Source organism: Carassius auratus, unplaced genomic scaffold (assembly GCF_003368295.1).
Source record: "Carassius auratus strain Wakin unplaced genomic scaffold, ASM336829v1 scaf_tig00216959, whole genome shotgun sequence".
Taxonomy (NCBI): domain Eukaryota; kingdom Metazoa; phylum Chordata; class Actinopteri; order Cypriniformes; family Cyprinidae; genus Carassius; species Carassius auratus.
Genome location: NW_020528816.1, coordinates 106,534 through 123,769, shown reverse-complemented (window position 1 = coordinate 123,769; position 17,236 = coordinate 106,534). Strand labels below are relative to the sequence as shown.

General features: G+C 38.2%; 1 protein-coding gene across 2 annotated transcripts in view; it reads right to left on the bottom strand.

Moving 5' to 3' along the window:
• The window catches only part of LOC113099541 (E3 ubiquitin-protein ligase RNF130-like), a 50,186-nt gene that overhangs the window by 22,592 nt on the left and 10,358 nt on the right, over nt 1-17,236 (bottom strand). For both annotated transcript variants that reach the window (XM_026264401.1, XM_026264400.1), the window contains exon 3: nt 11,827-12,018. In XM_026264401.1, coding sequence (XP_026120186.1) covers nt 11,827-12,018 — 192 coding nt within the window. The remainder of the gene's footprint in view (nt 1-11,826; nt 12,019-17,236) is intronic.

Sequence of the window (17,236 nt, the reverse complement as noted above, 5' to 3'; positions counted from 1 at the left end):
TTTACCCACTGAGATGCCATAATACAACATTAACTTTTTTCCAATGAAAATGGTCTACATGCCTCTAGGGTCTACAAGGCTCAAATCTACTTTTACAGCTTTTGCCGCGTTTCCACCGAAAATACCCGGAACATTTGTACCAGGAACTTTTTTTCCCAGGAACTTTTTTCCCCCCAGACTTGTTGCTTTCTGCGTTTCCACCACTGTGTAAAGTACCGGGAAGATTAGGCAAATAGACTGGTGACGTAGCTCTGCGCGTTTCTCAATACAAAGTACACTGATTTTGGATGTGCATCCTCCTAGGTAGTTCAGACTTTATGTATTCATCTCGGGAGTGTGATGTCCGTGACGAGCAAGTCCGGTAAATCTGTAAACAGCAGTGTACTTGATAACTTCAGTCAGCTGACCATGGCTACTGCAATTTGCAATTACCACTGCCTCCTTTCGTTTTCATTTAAACATAATAGCAGCTGAAAAAAATGTACTTAGTTCAGGGATATGTGTATATACAGCCATTACAATGAAACGAAATATTATATAGATTTGCCTTTTTTATTTTCATTTTAACATATAGATAAACTGAATACAGACCAAAGAAAACCTGTTAGATTCACCCCGCAGCTGAATTATATTTTATGTTTAACCACTAAAGAGACATCAGAGCCAGCGGCACACATCAGAAGGTCTAGCCGAGGTGAGGCTGCTTCTCGGCGGATAGATGATCACTAAGCTCTCGCTGATTGCGTGGAGCTGACCATCTCTGAGATCGGCGAAAATAGGCGCTGTCTTTATAAATAAACCACAGATTTGAGTTAAACAACTACATTCTCGCCTGAAATACTTTTAAAATTAAATTTCATGACACAATCATAGACAGTATAAGAAATGGACACAGCGACCCCATTGGAACTCAATTGAGACAAGTGAAGCCCATTTTTAGCGTTTTTTAGCACTTCCGTTTCTGACGCACAGACTCAAACTAAGCTTAATGACGTCAGCAACCTGTCTGACAGATGTAAATCTTCTAGTAGCTGTACGTGCAAACTGCCATCGTTAATCTTGCAGAGACGACGATTCTTTGGCGTGAGTAAGCAGGAGTAAGTATTCTGATTCATTATTTTGTATAGTATTTTAAAATGTAATGCCAGTACGCCATTTTAAGTTAATTGCCCGCGAGCTTCTCCTCCTGTCTGTACGTTAATGATTATGATGCAATCGTTAGCCTATTCTTTACAAAAACTGTTTCTACAGGGCCATAATGTAACATAGAAGGTAATGGAGCCCTTTATACATTTTCGTGCATCTTTAGAAATAAATAATGGACAAACGGAGTCTTTAAACGCTTCAGATGTAAAGTTATTCGCTGTCAAAGTGACGCCAAAATGAATGGGAGTCAATGGGAATTTTAACGCAAGTGGAGTTCTGCTACAAGATGGCGGCACGCGGCTGACTTCAACTTCCGGTCGACTTCCTTGCCGCCTGGACAGTAATATTTTGAAAATGTTGATCCGAATAAATGGTGGTTGAACTCAACCAATGCTGCGTGAACTCAACCAATCAGGATGTTTAGTGCCCAAGTCCCGTCCCCGAAAGTTCCGGAACTTTGAAAAAGTACCACCTCGCCAGCAGGGACTTTCTGAGGGGCATTTTTTTACCCGGAATTTTATTTAGTTCCTGGTTCCTGCGGTGGAAACACACCGAGTACCAGGCCAAAGTCCCTAGTTCCTGGGTAAAGTTCCTGCCGTGGAAACGGGGCATTTGTAGCAGCAGATAGCATGACAGGACTGTGAAAGAATCCCAGGGACCCAGGTTATACAAATTCTCACAAAATGTTTCAATACAATACAAAAAAAAAATCATTAGAAAGGAAAGCAAAACAGAGGCATTTTACTAGTGGTCTCAAATGTCTGAATTCTGACAAAATATTGAATGAAATAAGCATTTTATAAAAAAAAAAATAAAATAAAAAAATAAACAGTTGGAACAACACCAATAAAATTTTTACATTGTATAAAAACATATTAGTATTATATATAAAGCAACCTTCTTTTTACGTATTAGTACTCTCATTAGATGTAGCTCAATAGAGTATATGTCCAAGAAAGAGATAATGGGCCCTATTTTAGCGATCTAAACACACAGTGTAAAGCGCACAGCGCAGGTGCACTCAGGGTGTGTCCAAATCCACTTTTGTTATTTTAACGACGGTAAAACAGTCCGTGGAATGGAATGGGTTGTACCTATTCTCTTAATAAGTAATGGGTGTACCATTCAATAAACCAATCAGAATTACATCTGCTGTTCCCTTTAAGAGTGAGATGTGCTCGCACCATGGCGGATCGCTATTTACATTGCAAAGTTTGTTGGCGGAAAAGCTGAATGCTTCTCAAGCGAAGAAACCAATCTGCTCATGCGCAAAGTTAAAGTGCGCAAGCAGATCATCTACGGGACAAGCAGGAATCCACCAAAACTTCCCGAGGTGAAGAAGGCGTGGGATGAATTAGAATGTCATTCATCATTATAAGTAGTAGGGGAGAGCGGGGTCGAAAGTAACGTGAGCCTCTTTCTGCATTTGCATTCCCAGCTATGACAGCATATTCAGCATGCAATCCTTGACGGAGCTGAGAAATATCATGTGATTTCCTCATCGTTTCCGGAAGTTAGGTCCGTAAAACTGTTTTCGAGTACAAAAAGTTAATTATTGAAGCGGTAGTTTTTTTTTATTAGTCGTGTTGTTTTTCTTGCTTCATGTGTCAAAGTAATGATCAATCTACAGGTTATTTAGTGCTTTAACACATCCTAAAGTTTACATTTTCAATTTTTTTTTATATAAAATTAAATCGAGTTTAAATGTCAGGAGTTCCTGTCGGGACGAAAGTAACAGTTGTTACTTTTGTCCCGCTACAGTCACAAAAAGTATTATTGTTCCAGTGCAAGCTATATTGTGAATTTCTGTGTCTTGCATCATTTCTTACAAATGTTTATGTCATATTATACCAAAATAATATGTCTTAGTGAGGGTCAGAAAGACAGACAGAGGTCTGGTTTTATCCAGATGTTTTTGAGAGGGTGTTTCTGGACATAGAGGAACATCTCTCTCTGGGCAGCTGCTACATCACATTTATATTTAGGTTTTAGCCATATCTTAGCCTTTACACCTCCACCTGTGAATTTGCAGTGTTTCCAGATGTTTTAATGCACATTTTCAGTTAATGTATAAAAACAACTGGATGGAAACATAAATAGGCGTACTGTTACATTATGTTTAGAGTTTTTTTTATTATGCTAATGTGATAAAAATTTTATATTGTGCATTCTGTAGAATTTTTTATTATTATATAAAAATACATTGAAATGTACAATAAAAAAAAGTCAGGTTTTAAGACATCAGATGAAACTTAAACTTAAATTTAAAATGAAAATACGAAAATGTAATTTAATAAATTTTTTGCAAAGATAAAGGACTGTCATGATTCTGCCCTCGTGTCCTTGATTTTTCGTAGTCTTGAGGCAGGATCATGACAGACCCGTGTTTTGTGTACTAGCACATGGCCTTGTCTTTGGGCCATGTGCTTGTGTTGTCTCGTTCCCTTGCCCCGCCCCCCTTGTTATCCTAGTCTTGTCATGATTGTCCTATCTGTGTCACCTGTCGTGTCTTAATTGTTCCCCCTATTTAGATCTACTAGTGTGCTCTGTCTTGCGTCGGTTCATTGTATGTGTGATTGTTCTTGTGAGTGTACCTCGTGAAAGAGTATTCCCCTTGAGATATTGTATCCTGTATAACCGTGAGTGTTTTGTAGTTAGCGTTCTCCTGTTTTGAGTCTTGTTTACCTTGTCTAATCAGTCCTATTTAGTATTTGTTGTATCTGCCCTAGTCCTGTTTTCCCCCTCGTGGGTTTTGTTTTCCCCTTTTTGTATTTAATAAACCCTTTGTTTGGTGATCCCTGTCTGCACTTGAGTTCCTCCTTGCTAAACCCTGACAGAATGAACCGACCAAGAAGGAACTCAGCAGACAGGAGGCAATGCTGGATGTCATCAGCCAGCAAGCGAGATGGTTTTGAGGGCTCTCGCCTAGTGGTGTTCCGGGGGACCAGGGGAGGTCGTTCCGGAGCAAGCGGTCGAGAGGAGGAGCCACAGAGGTCCCCTCCACCTACCCAGCTGCCAACGATTCCAGAGGGTCGTGTCCTGGCCGTGGCAACCCTGGGGGATCAGGCAAGCCCCTCCCAGAATCCTGAGGCACCTCCCACTACCTTCAGTCTCCCCAACAAGCGAGGGAGACGGTTTTCGTGGGAGTCAGCCTCGGAATCGTCGGCGTCAGAGTCTGCCCTGCCCGAGACCGAACTTCCCCAACCCGTCTCTGTCCCAGCGGTGACCTCTGCACCGCGGCCTAGAAGGAAGAGGAGGAAGAAGGGGTCTCCCGGTCCTGCGACTCTGTCGCCTCCTGCAGCGGTGAGCGTGCCCGAGCCAGCAGCGGTGAGCGTGCCCGAGCCAGCAGCGGTGAGCGTGCCCGAGCCAGCAGCGGTGAGCGTGCCCGAGCCAGCAGCGGTGAGCGTGCCCGTGCCAGCAGCGGTGAGCGCTGGCGTGCCCGAGCCAGCAGCAGTGACTCTTGAATCCGACCCGGCGAAGAAGAGGACCGTTTTCAGGTCTGCAGTCGTGAGGGCGGAGGAGAGAGCCGCGGCCGACTCTGCAGCAGAAACTTTAATACAGTCTGTCTCATCTTGCAAGGAGATGCCCGTTATTATTGCTGCAAAGTCTTTGTCTGATTATTTGTCTCGTCTTGTCCAGATCATAGAAGTCCCCGTCAGTCCTGTCTTGTCCCCAGACCCTGTCCCCAGAAATCCAGAGTGTCCAGCCGTTGTCCCCCCGTGTCCAGCCGTTGTCCCCCCGTGTCCAGCCGTTGTCTCCCCGTGTCCAGCCGATGTTGTCTCCCCGTGTCCAGCCGATGTTGTCTCCCCGTGTCCAGCCGATGTTGTCTCCCCGTGTCCAGCCGATGTTGTCTCCCCGTGTCCAGCCGATGTTGTCTCCCCGTGTCCAGCCGATGTTGTCTCCCCGTGTCCCGTTGATGCCTCCCTGTGTCCAGTAGATGTTGTCTCCCCGTGCCCAGTTGACGTTGTCTCCCCGTGCCCAGTAGATGTAGTCGCTCCTCGTCCTGTTGATGTTGCCCCGCGTCCCGTAAGTGTTGCCCCGTGTCCTGTGTCTGCCCCTGTCAGGTCCTCTGTCAGTTGTCCAGAGACCTCTCCCCACCCCTCACCACCGAGACCTGCCCGGACCCCTCGTCGTCAACCTTCGTCCCGTCCTCCTAAGACTCCTGCCGCACCCACTCACCCTGGTCTGTCCCCCATGAACTTTGTGGTCCCACCTCCTCCCCTTCCCGGTTTGTTTTTTTTGATATGCCACCCTAACCCTGCCATTGTGTATTCTTGTTTGCCGTTGTTATTATTTGTCATGTCTTGTTGGTTTGTGTCTGTGTCCCAGTCTGTCATGTCAGTCATGTCCCGTGTTTGATGTTCCCTTGAGGAGCGTCTGGAAGCCGCTCCTTAAGGGAGGGGTTCTGTCATGATTCTGCCCTCGTGTCCTTGATTTTTCGTAGTCTAGAGGCAGGATCATGACAGACCCGTGTTTTGTGTACTAGCACATGGCCTTGTCTTTGGGCCATGTGCTTGTGTTGTCTCGTTCCCTTGCCCCGCCCCCCTTGTTATCCTAGTCTTGTCGTGATTGTCCTATCTGTGTCACCTGTCGTGTCTTAATTGTTCCCCATATTTAGATCTCCTAGTGTGCTCTGTCTTGCGTCGGTTCATTGTATGTGTGATTGTTCTTGTGAGTGTACCTCGTGAAAGAGTATTCCCCTTGAGATATTGTATCCTGTATAACCGTGAGTGTTTTGTAGTTAGCGTTCTCCTGTTTTGAGTCTTGTTTACCTTGTCTAATCAGTCCTATTTAGTATTTGTTGTATCTGCCCTAGTCCTGTTTTCCCCCTCGTGGGTTTTGTTTTCCCCTTTTTGTATTTAATAAACCCTTTGTTTGGTGATCCCTGTCTGCACTTGAGTTCCTCCTTGCTAAACCCTGACAAGGACAAAATATGTTTGCAGTTACTTATTAACAAGGTCAAAATCAGGTATACTTAAGAAAAATAAGACTAACAGAAAAAAATCTAGCTTATATTGTTGTGTTACTTTTGACCCACCTGTGTGTTACTTTCGTCCCAACCGATGGGGTCGAAAGTAACAATGTTCAACTTATGTTCAAAGTTAAATTATACTGAAGTCTTTCTACAAAATACCACCTGGTATTGTTAGACCACACTTCTGAGTTACTGGCCACAGCAGAAATATATCTCTGTATACAACATTATCTTTCTGAAAAATGGTACTTTCGCCCCTGCTCTCCCCTAATAGGCTGAATTGCAAATAGGTAGCCTAATTCTAATGCACGCAATAACTATCCATCATTACATTTTTATATTTATGTAGCCTACACAATAATATACTTTTACACTGTAATCCTTTTGTTTTTAATATTTGGCATGTTTGTGTGATGCGCATCCCTGTGTGTAAGCAAAATCAACGCACAGAGGCGCATTTTCTACCAATGCTCAAAAAAAAAAAAAAAAAAAAACGCCAGAACACACCTCTTTTTTAGACCAGCACACCCATGGGCACACAAATGGGTGCAAATGCATTTTCTAACGACGTGGTGCTGGACGGGAAAATGCGAATGGGCGCAAGACTGAAACTAGCAAACACACTTGTGCTGTGCCTTGAATCGCATTGCGCCGGGTGTATGATAGGGCCCAATATGTACGTATATATATATATATATGCTTAAAACTACATACAATCAGCACTCTGAATATGATTAATGTTCAAGGTTAAGAATTTCAGTGGATTAAGACTGTAACTTAAGGCTAAAGGGTGAACAGGCATGCATTTGTTATGGAAGTATTAAGTAATCAAGGGTACATCATCCCTTGTGCATAAAAACTGCTGCATCTTACAGCCAAATCCTGAATGTGATGAGGGAGCAAAGAGTGAAAAAGAAATCTGAATGTCAGAGAATGTCAGTGTGAATGTGGCTGCTAGTGTGTCTGACATTATTATGTGTTTCATCTTGCAAAACAAAAGTTAAATTATGCAGTCTCCCAAGTGATATCATCATGTATAGATTTGTATATGTACTGGTGTATATGAGCACTTACAGTATGTTTATGCGCAGGTGTGAATGAGACGTGACTGTTTAGCATGCTGCCCTTGCTTAGAAGGCAGTTTGTTAGCAGTAAAGATGATGTCTAGGGCAGGACAGGGACAATTTACTCCAGTGGTGACTGACCAAGCTCTGACCAACTCCAAGGCCCTTTCTCTCCATAAGTTTCTTGAAAACCAAGATGTATATCATGATATGCATCATGGTACCGAAGTCACTTCCACAGGCACAGTCTGTTGATGGTACTTACAGTATTATTAAATGAAATATAATGAGCTATGCTACTAATAATATAATTATCCAATATAATCCCAGTAGAGAACTCAATAAATTAGCCAAAGATTAGAGATTGAAGTCTAAATGGCCTCACTTTATAACAGCGGTGGAAATTAATTTAATTCATTATTGATTGTTCCTCCCATAAAGGTCAAGTCATGCAAATATTGATCTGTTTTAAAAAGGGAAACTCCCTCAAAGGTGGTCTTAAGTCCTGCCCATGCTGACTAACACCGACAGTGAAGGGGATGTGAGGATGTGACATTATGAATTTATATGCACTCTGGATTTAACTGGTTTTAAAATACTGGTCTCTTCACAGTCTCTTTAAACTGTAATCTCTTGAACAGATATTTAAAGGTGTTGATGCTATTGTACAAACAATGCTGAGAGAAAGGCACATGGCTTCATATGGAAAATCAAATTCTCCTTACTATATTTACAATATGTAACATGCAACTTAGAGTGCCAGTAAATTTAGAGCAGAGCTTTAAAAAATAAATAAATAACTAATGATGCTTGTATATCTTTGACATTAGCTAATAGCGCATTGAAACTTCATCACTGAAAAAAAAAAAAAAAAAAAAAATTATGGTTTGTATGGTCAAAACAGTCCTTGGTTATTCTTCAATAAAAATATCATAACAGAACCTGACATAAACATAATGACAGCAAAAATTTCTATAATCTAAATCTAAAAATCTACATTATGTTTGTGGCTCTTGAAAATAGTGTGTCAGTTTGCTTGTGGGATTAGGGTTTAAAAAACACCTCCACCCCCACGCACATGCACAAATGCAACCCCAAACTTCCTGTGAGTGCACAAAATATTTTTATCTAAAAGTAGTGATCTGAATGTTTGACTGAAACCTACATGTATCATCTACCTGGATCAGTCCATACACTGATGCAATGCAATTCTTTTTTCAAAAAATGTTCTAGACTGATCCGGACAAACAGCAGTACTATTATCATTTGCTTTTATCATTATTATTATTATTATTATTATTATTATTATTATTATTATTATTATTATTTTTATTATTTCTAATTACCTTTGAATTATTATTTATTTATTTATTTTACTTTTAGTTTAGTTAGTCGCCAAGGTATAATTTTTTTAAGCTTTTAAGTTTAAAAGATATTTAATATAAGATTTGTATTTTTTTATTACATCAACTTTATTTAAATTTAAAGAAAAAATAACTTTCTTAGATACTAGTAGCTCTGATACAGCATTCCATTCACATTATACAAAAGCTGAAGATCTTGTATAAGATCTTAACACTGAACTTGGCAATAAGTCACATCAACTCAACAAGAATTGCATCTAGTGTTGTCAAAAGACCCGATACTTCGGTACCAAGTCGGTACTAAAAAAATGAAAATGTCACGGTACCAGGTTTCTCAAAGTACCGGAGTACCCGGTCAACCTTGTTCTTGAAGCATACAGCGCTATAATTTCCGCGAAGCAGAAAACGTGGACGGAATCCCAAAATATAGTCATGAAAATTAAACTTACATTTTAATATGGAGAGCCACAGAATTTGTCAACGTTAGCATAAATTAATCAAATCAAATCTCCATATGGACCAGTATCCGTAAATGTTAAGCCGCAAAAGTTGGTTGAACTATGAATCCTGCATGTTCTGCACGTCTCTGTGTGAATGAATGGCAGAGACGTGCAGTTTGTTTACTACATAGACTGAAGCGCATGACGCTTGCAGTAATGAGGACATAAATACATAAAGAACATCACCAGAACTGTTCTGAGTCACTTCACAAGCATTTTACCATTTCATTTGAGTAAAACCAGTGTCAATTTAAAGGTATTCACAGTAACCCCGTCAAAATAAAAGTTAATTTTTACATAAAGGCATTGTGCTAAAAATATTACTATTATTTAGTAGAATGTACGTGATACTGCTACTACTGTTGAAAAATGTATAAAACGTTATTTTTTTAAAGAAATAAATCACAAAATATTTCTTCAATGTTTTAATTTTAATAGCAAATCCCCTTTATTTACCAAAAAATTAAATGTGTTTAAATTTCATTAATTAAAAGACAAATTAAATTTGGGTGAAACTTGTTTACTGTTTTTCATAATTATATTACTTGTAGAAAAACTTTAAACACAATTGTAAATAAATATAAAGAATGCCATCGGTTTTATTTTTAGTGCTAAAAAGTTTTTTTTTTTTTTTTTTTTTTTTTTTTTTTATTAGCATATATTTGTGTTTTGCTGTGGATTTTCATTGGTATCGGTACTGAATACTGAAATTTTGGTACCGTGACAACACTACTTGCATCCTTGTGCTGTTAATAAAAAAAATTTAAATGCAAAAAAAAGAACCGTTGTCTCATGACGCTATGAATCCAAATCCAACTGATTCGTGAGGTACCTCAAAATTTAACAGCTGGTACATACAGGTTTGATTCCCATAGGTGGCAGCGGAAAAGGACCCTCTAAATAAATCAAGCAATCCTGCTATATTTAAACATCTCATCGATCTGCCATGACTCACCATCTTACACCCAATATCTTCCCCTTCTTCCAGATCCTCCCTCAGCCCACCACTTTATACATCCTAATACACTACTGATAAGCTTTAGGTTGAATCATATGTGCCCTGTGCATTCTAAGCTCTTGGATGTGTGCCAAGCTCGAAGTGTATGTGTGGAGAGAGTGCACCTGCAGTACACACAGTCCTTCATGGTGTCCGAATGTTCTCAAAAACCAAACAAACGGTCTTTGTCACACTCTCACTGCAGGTTTATAACCCCAAGACATATTATGAAATACCTACATACAAAAAAACAAACACTTCCAAAGCTTGGCAAACAGTAAAACATTTGAAAATATAACATTATTCAGCAAAAATCCTGAATGCTCATTCTCCTCAAGGCTGCTGTTTTGATTCTATACAATTGAGAATCATCCATATATTTTCTCGTAACATAAAAAATAACAAAATCCATGCACTGTCAACCCTCCAGTCCCCTCTGCTACTAAAAGCAACACAACTCGACAAACCGCAGTCACACACAGAGTCACAGTGAGCAGGCAGCACAGAATGAGTGAGGAAACGTTCATACAGGATGTGTTCTTGCATTCAAAATCAACTAGACAGGGCACCACATAAATGCAACAGAACACAGAAGTTTCGAGAAGTTTCAAAGCATCTAAAAAAGCACAAACACAGGAAGACATTTTGAATAGTCGTGATGCAACCAATACCAACGTCAGTTAGCATGTGTACACAGATGAACTAAAAAAAAGTCTACAATACCTCAGCCCGACTGATAAAAAAATAATAGACGTAGAATTATAAAAAGTGCCAGTAATCACTGTTAGATACTTCAATACTCAAAATCAAATTAAACCGTATATTACAATCTGATGGACTATCTAACAGGGCTACAATACATTTCAATAGCATTATAATGTCACATGCAAGTATTATATATATATATATATATATATATATATATATATATATATATATATATATATATACACACTTGCATAATTCATAATAAACAAACCATAATGTATTATATGTAGCTTGATGTATTGTGGTGGGGTGAATCAGGTCCGGTTACCATCTGAGTGGTCTGAGTAAACATTAATGGAATGTAATGGGCACTGAAAATTCCTGTGTCAGCTGTTGCTTTTACCAAAATGCTTTTTTTAAACAAAAAAATTATAATAACGACAAGTATGTTTTTGCTAAGCACAGCAACATTTTCACTCAAAACATCCACTGCTCAAAACTCAAACTGGTGTGACAGCTACACATGCGTGCACACACACACACAGTTGCAAATTGTTTATAATGTTTTATTCAGTACAAATTGTATTCTCTACCTCTAACCCTAACTGCCACTCACACAAAACTCTCTGTATCTTTAGATTTAAAACAACAACAACAACCATTTAATATGATTTTAAGCCATTTGGTAATTGGTGTACGTTTTTCCTGAATAAATAATAATAATTTTCCAGAATAAAGCTGTTTTTCTGTTGCACTGACACACACACATACACACACATGGTACACACTCTCCCCATTTAGTCCTCGGACAATGATTTTTCCAGATAATGTACCTCACTGCATTAAAATCTGCTGCAAGCATTACAGAGATCCATTTACATGCATTCTGAACTGCTAAAATGTTAAATGTATGTATTGTTAACATGACTATAAGAGGAACAAGCTTTGAGTCCTGTCTAATGGAACTGACTAAAGAAGTTGGAAAAGTCTGCATGACACTGAGTACACGGCGCAGATTAGAAGAAGAGAGCTGCATTATTCATAATGAGAATACATTGATTATGGCGCTCACCTTCATGAGCCATCGTGACTGTGTCTTCTTTGGTGCTGTTATTGTAGATAATGACAGCCGAGGCATTAAAAGCAGCTGCGTTAAGGATCTTCTCCTTGAAGGTGCACTTCCCTCTCTGCATAATGGCCACCCAGTGTGTGGTTTTTGGAGGGACTACAAACCGGGAGTGTGGACAGCCTTGCAAATCCACCACTAAACAGAAAAAAAAGAAAGAAAGTTAGAAAGCCTCGATTCCTGTCTTCATTTACATTTTGTACAGCACACAATACAAGTGACCCTAATTTGCTCATCCTGTTTTAAGTTTTATCAGCAATATAGAAATACATACTTTTTATATACGCAGAAATACAGCCTAGACTGCAATAGAGATATAGACAGAAATATGCAAATACATAAATTTAAGTCACTTTATTTTACATTTCATTTATACATTGCAAAAAAAAAAACAACACAATATAAAGTACAGTTCAGAAGTCAGTCATGTTTTTTTTTTGAGAAACTGATACTTTTATTCAACAAAGACACATGACATTAGAGATTTAAAAACAAATAGAAATTTCTAAAGATATGAAAGAATTTATATTTCACATAGACTAAATGGTGTTCTTTTGAACTTTCTATTCCTCTAAAAATCTTGAAAGAAAAAAATAACGCATATCTCAGTTTTAATAAAGAATATTAAGCAGCCACAGCTGTTTTGGATATTAATAATTATAAGAACTGTTTCTTGAGCACCAAATCAGCATATTAGATTGATTTATGAAGCATCAAGTAACACTGGAGACCACAGTAATAATTAATGGACTTTTCTAAAAAGATCAACAAAGAATCGACAAAAAATCAGTCTGAAACGAAATCAACTGAATTATCGGTAGTTTCTGCTTAAACGCAGCCTCACTATCACTGTTGACTTGCATTTCTGATGAAACTCACACGCACCACCATGACATTTGTGGACTGAGAGCATATTAGCACTAAACTCCTTAGCAATGTAATGCCTGCTTCCCTGTTTCTTATGTGATTCCTCCATTGACACTGGAGATCATGGAGGCGCTCTGATGAGTTGGGCTGTGTAAACTAATGCCCTGTCACTTCCAAACACTGACTCATACGTCGAAGCCGCCTGGCCCACTCTCGAGGATCGGTGGAGCCCCCACAGGGAGGCAAAGCAGGTCACGATAATTGATTGTCTTTAAAAGGTAATACAACGGCTTTTGCTTGTTCCAGCATCCAACCCACTTCCCCAGCAAAGCCCACCATCCTTCCCTCAAGGTCTTCTAGAAAGACCTGTGTACTAAGCGCAAAAATCCAAGAAAGGAGAATACAGAAATACATCTCTTTACCTTCAGGATCACACACACACACACACACACAAACACAATGCAAGCACTTTCACATATCTGGGCACGCTCACAGAGACACAGAAGATGAAGCAGAATCAAATATTCATCAGTTTGCAGCAGCAACACTGAGATAATGTTGGTGTTTAGGTGTGTGTGTGTGTGTGTTTGCTGGGGTGGAGGAGCAACAAGACGATTCCAGAAGCAAATAATGTTGTTCCACAAGCTAATATTGTAGTCCCTCTGAGCACCATAATATTAGTATCAGCAGTAATGATTCATCCAGCTGACCTGCAGCAGCTGATACAGTTGTGTTATATATCACACCCGACATTAAAGCATAAAAACAGCCTGATGAGAAAATAAAAAAATGCTCACAGGAGGAAATGAATTCTCAATGTTATATTTCCACAAAAGAACATTTAACAATAAAATAAAAAGATAAATATAGAATTTAATTTAGACATTTCATATACTGATTTCATGCTTGCGTTTATCAAAGTGTGTTCATTAAATGAAAATGTTTAAATAATTGAAGTCGTTTAAGGTCGAGGTTGGTGTTGCAATATTATCAGTGCTGAGAGGGCATGTTTGGGTTCGTAAGGAAAGCTGGTGAAATCTGGTCTTCTAGTTGATCTTTCGCCAAATTGCGTATTATATAATGAGCAACTCAATGACATCCCCAAAAAGCAAGAACACATGATCGGGACAGTTCAGTTCTGCATTTCAGCTTTGACATGGAAATATTCAAATTTTGAATGTGAGTGTCCTAAGCATGAGAGCTTTATTAGCAACTTGTTTCCCATGGTTAGATTATATTTTATTAATTGTATATATAAATTTTGTTTTGGTATTTTAGTGTTTATTTAATGTTTAAAAAATGACAATCACACAGATCAGGGTTTTAAATTTTATTTAGACATGTCCAACAGTTTGGTTTCAAAACTTGGCTGCAGCCTATAAAAATTTCAAACTCGATATAAAATGATTATAAAAATAATGCTAATGTGGAAAAAAAACATAGGCTGAATGAGTAAATTAGAAAATACTTTCTGTAAGACTGTAATTTCAAAAAGGCACAAATGCTATTGCATCTTCCCTTTTCAAGAAAACAAAGCAGAACTCACATGCTCTTTTCTGTTCTCTCAAACCCAAAGCGCACGCACACAGAGCTAACTCTATGACAGCTCAAAAGTACCAGATTTAGTTATTTTTCACCATTTATTACACTTAAACTATTCAAATACACACAACATTGTCAAAATGCCAGTTTAATGTCAGTCGGTTATGTCTTAAGTGAATGCAAATGGTTTAACACTATACTGGATCCTTGCATTCAGTCTTAAAGTGACAGCAGCCTACTGTATATACCTGCTACTGTCTGTTTAAATCAAACAACAAAAGATAAATAGAAAATCACTCACAGGATTCATCTAAATTTTTTATAGAGAAGACAATGAAGTGTTTTTTTTTTGTTTGTTTGTTTTTTACATCTTATTACTTTTTTAAATTTCTGTGAATGTCTTTACCAGAAAATGACTGTTAGACCTACCTAAAAACTTAAAGCAGTGCTTATTAATTCATATGCATATTTATTCTGTTGTATTTATTTATGCTTTTGCTCATAATATATTTGTTCTGATCGTATTAATGTATGGTTACTTGTCTCTTTTTTAACTAAAATAAATTTTAATTATAGTTTGAAATCGAGCTTCCTTGTGTCATTGAAATGACCCTATTACCACCTTCTACACTACAGTTTTACTATAAAAAATCTATATCTCCCTGTCAATATAAAATAATCGACACATAATTATTAGGCGTAGGATGGTTTGCTGAAAAACATCGAACCGTTCGGCTCTCCACACACGGTTCGGCATGCGCTGGGACTGCGGTTCAACTTAAATCTGACAAATTATCTGTATTAGGGCTTAAAACAAACAGGGTTCAGCTAATATATGTTTCAGTTGATTGATGTGCATTCTGGCTTCCCAAACATTACAACAACAGCGATGAGAGGGAGAAAATAAATAAATAAATAAATAACATTGGACAAACCATTCACTCTTGTTCAATGCGAACACCGTATGCTGGAATATGAGTAGTAATTTATTCCGTCATCACCCGGGTGGTGATAGAGTACACTCGAGATCTGAATAGCACACGTTATTATGTGTATAAACTAAACTAATTTAAGCTTTGCCAGTTTAAACATGTAAGAGCCAAAGGACGTAAGCTTGAGCTCAGTGAGAAGATTTGTGAGTGTGCTCAGCGCCTCAGAACACGCGCAAATATTAAGCTCTCTCTTAAGTAGTGTGTTTAAAAAGGACAAATTCAGACAAATATTATGTCAAAATGCCCGTCTTGGTAAGTCTCCTACAGCAGACATAGCCGGCTGAACATAGGCCTACTGGATCAGTGCATTCTCTTAAAGTGACAGTTTTTATATTAATCAGCAACAACAAAGAAATCACTCACTGCTCTTAATTAAAAAGCTTTTGTAACTTAAGAATAATCTTTAATTTATATAGTCCAATATGCAATGCTCTTTTACATTTGATTACTTTATTCAATTTCTGTACCTAAAAAAAAAAAATCTACTTTATTTTTTGTATTTTTACTCTATTGTATTTATTTTTGCTGTTGCTTGTAGTTGGATATAATATTCTTATATATATATATATATATATATATAATATATATATATATATATATATATATATATATATATATATATATATATATATATATATATAAATTTAAAGAGCCAGTAAGATGAAAATTCTAAGCTTCCTATCACTGTTTATAAGTCCTGTACAACACGTTTAAATCCATCCAAGGTTAAAAAACATTGTCATTTTGTCAAAATATAATTTTAAAATTACCTCAATTCTCAGAGATCCCCAAACGGTTCGCGCGAAGCTGTTCAAAAGATTCAGTTTCCTTAAACCCCACCTTTCGATAGCATACTGTGTTCTGATTGGTCAACTGACATAGTCAGTTTTGATTGGTTGTTCCGCACACAACTTCACGGTAAACAATGTGTTAGCATCTTTTTGGGGTGAATTATGTCTTATTCCTCTCATCGTCTCGCTGCTTTTCTTCTGTGTGGGAGTATTCAAGCCGCGCGTTTCAGTTTGAATCTGAATAGCGCGTTCACATTGTGAAAGGGGGCGTGGTCACATTAGATATAATGAAGGGAGACGTAAAAAACGGACATCGCATTGTTTTCATATGGATTACTTTATCACAGAATATTTTCGGCAGCACTTGTTTAGTTTTAAAGTAGACATGTCAAGCTTTCTATATATATATCTCTCATGTATCTTCGAAGAGTATTCACGGAGTTACACTTCATTTTAATGACGTGTTTGTAAATGACGATCAGCGCAGACAAAGGCTGCAGACAGCACACATACTGATACGACGCTCAGGAGAAAACAAACACATAACTATATAATCATACTTACAGGTTGTGATTCGGAGATGCTTGTTGGTCCAAATAAAGTTGGTAATGAACCCTCTTTTATGGCCTAACGCTTTGAAAATCCCGCCTTGAACTCGCCGAGATTAGAAAAGCAGTAATCAGTGAAATGTTGTGAACACAACAAAAGGGATTTGTTGTACTGCTCTGGTATTGTGGTAAAAATGAATTTTAGCCAATGGTTCTTCTGATCTTCATTCTTTGGCAGTGAAAATAAAACAAACTTGCCTTTACAATTAAAAACACACTGTCTCCTTGACATGATGCTATCACACCAACCAGAGCGTCTGTGTGGGGGGTGGGGCAGCTCAGAGCTTCGTTTCTCCCAAGACGGTAGGCGGAGTTTATTATGCAAAGTGTTCTAGTGATGTACATAGAGATGGGCAAAAGATTTTAAATCTATAACGACTCGTTTCAGCGATTCAGAGTCGACTCCTTACTTTAGAAGCCAATAACTTTATAAATCGTGTACTTTTTGGTTTAATTACTTTGCACATTGTTTACACTGATGGACAGCTACATCATACACTGTAATACAGGTAATTTTTGATTTCCCATCTGTGTGGCTCTTTAAAGTATAGTTTTT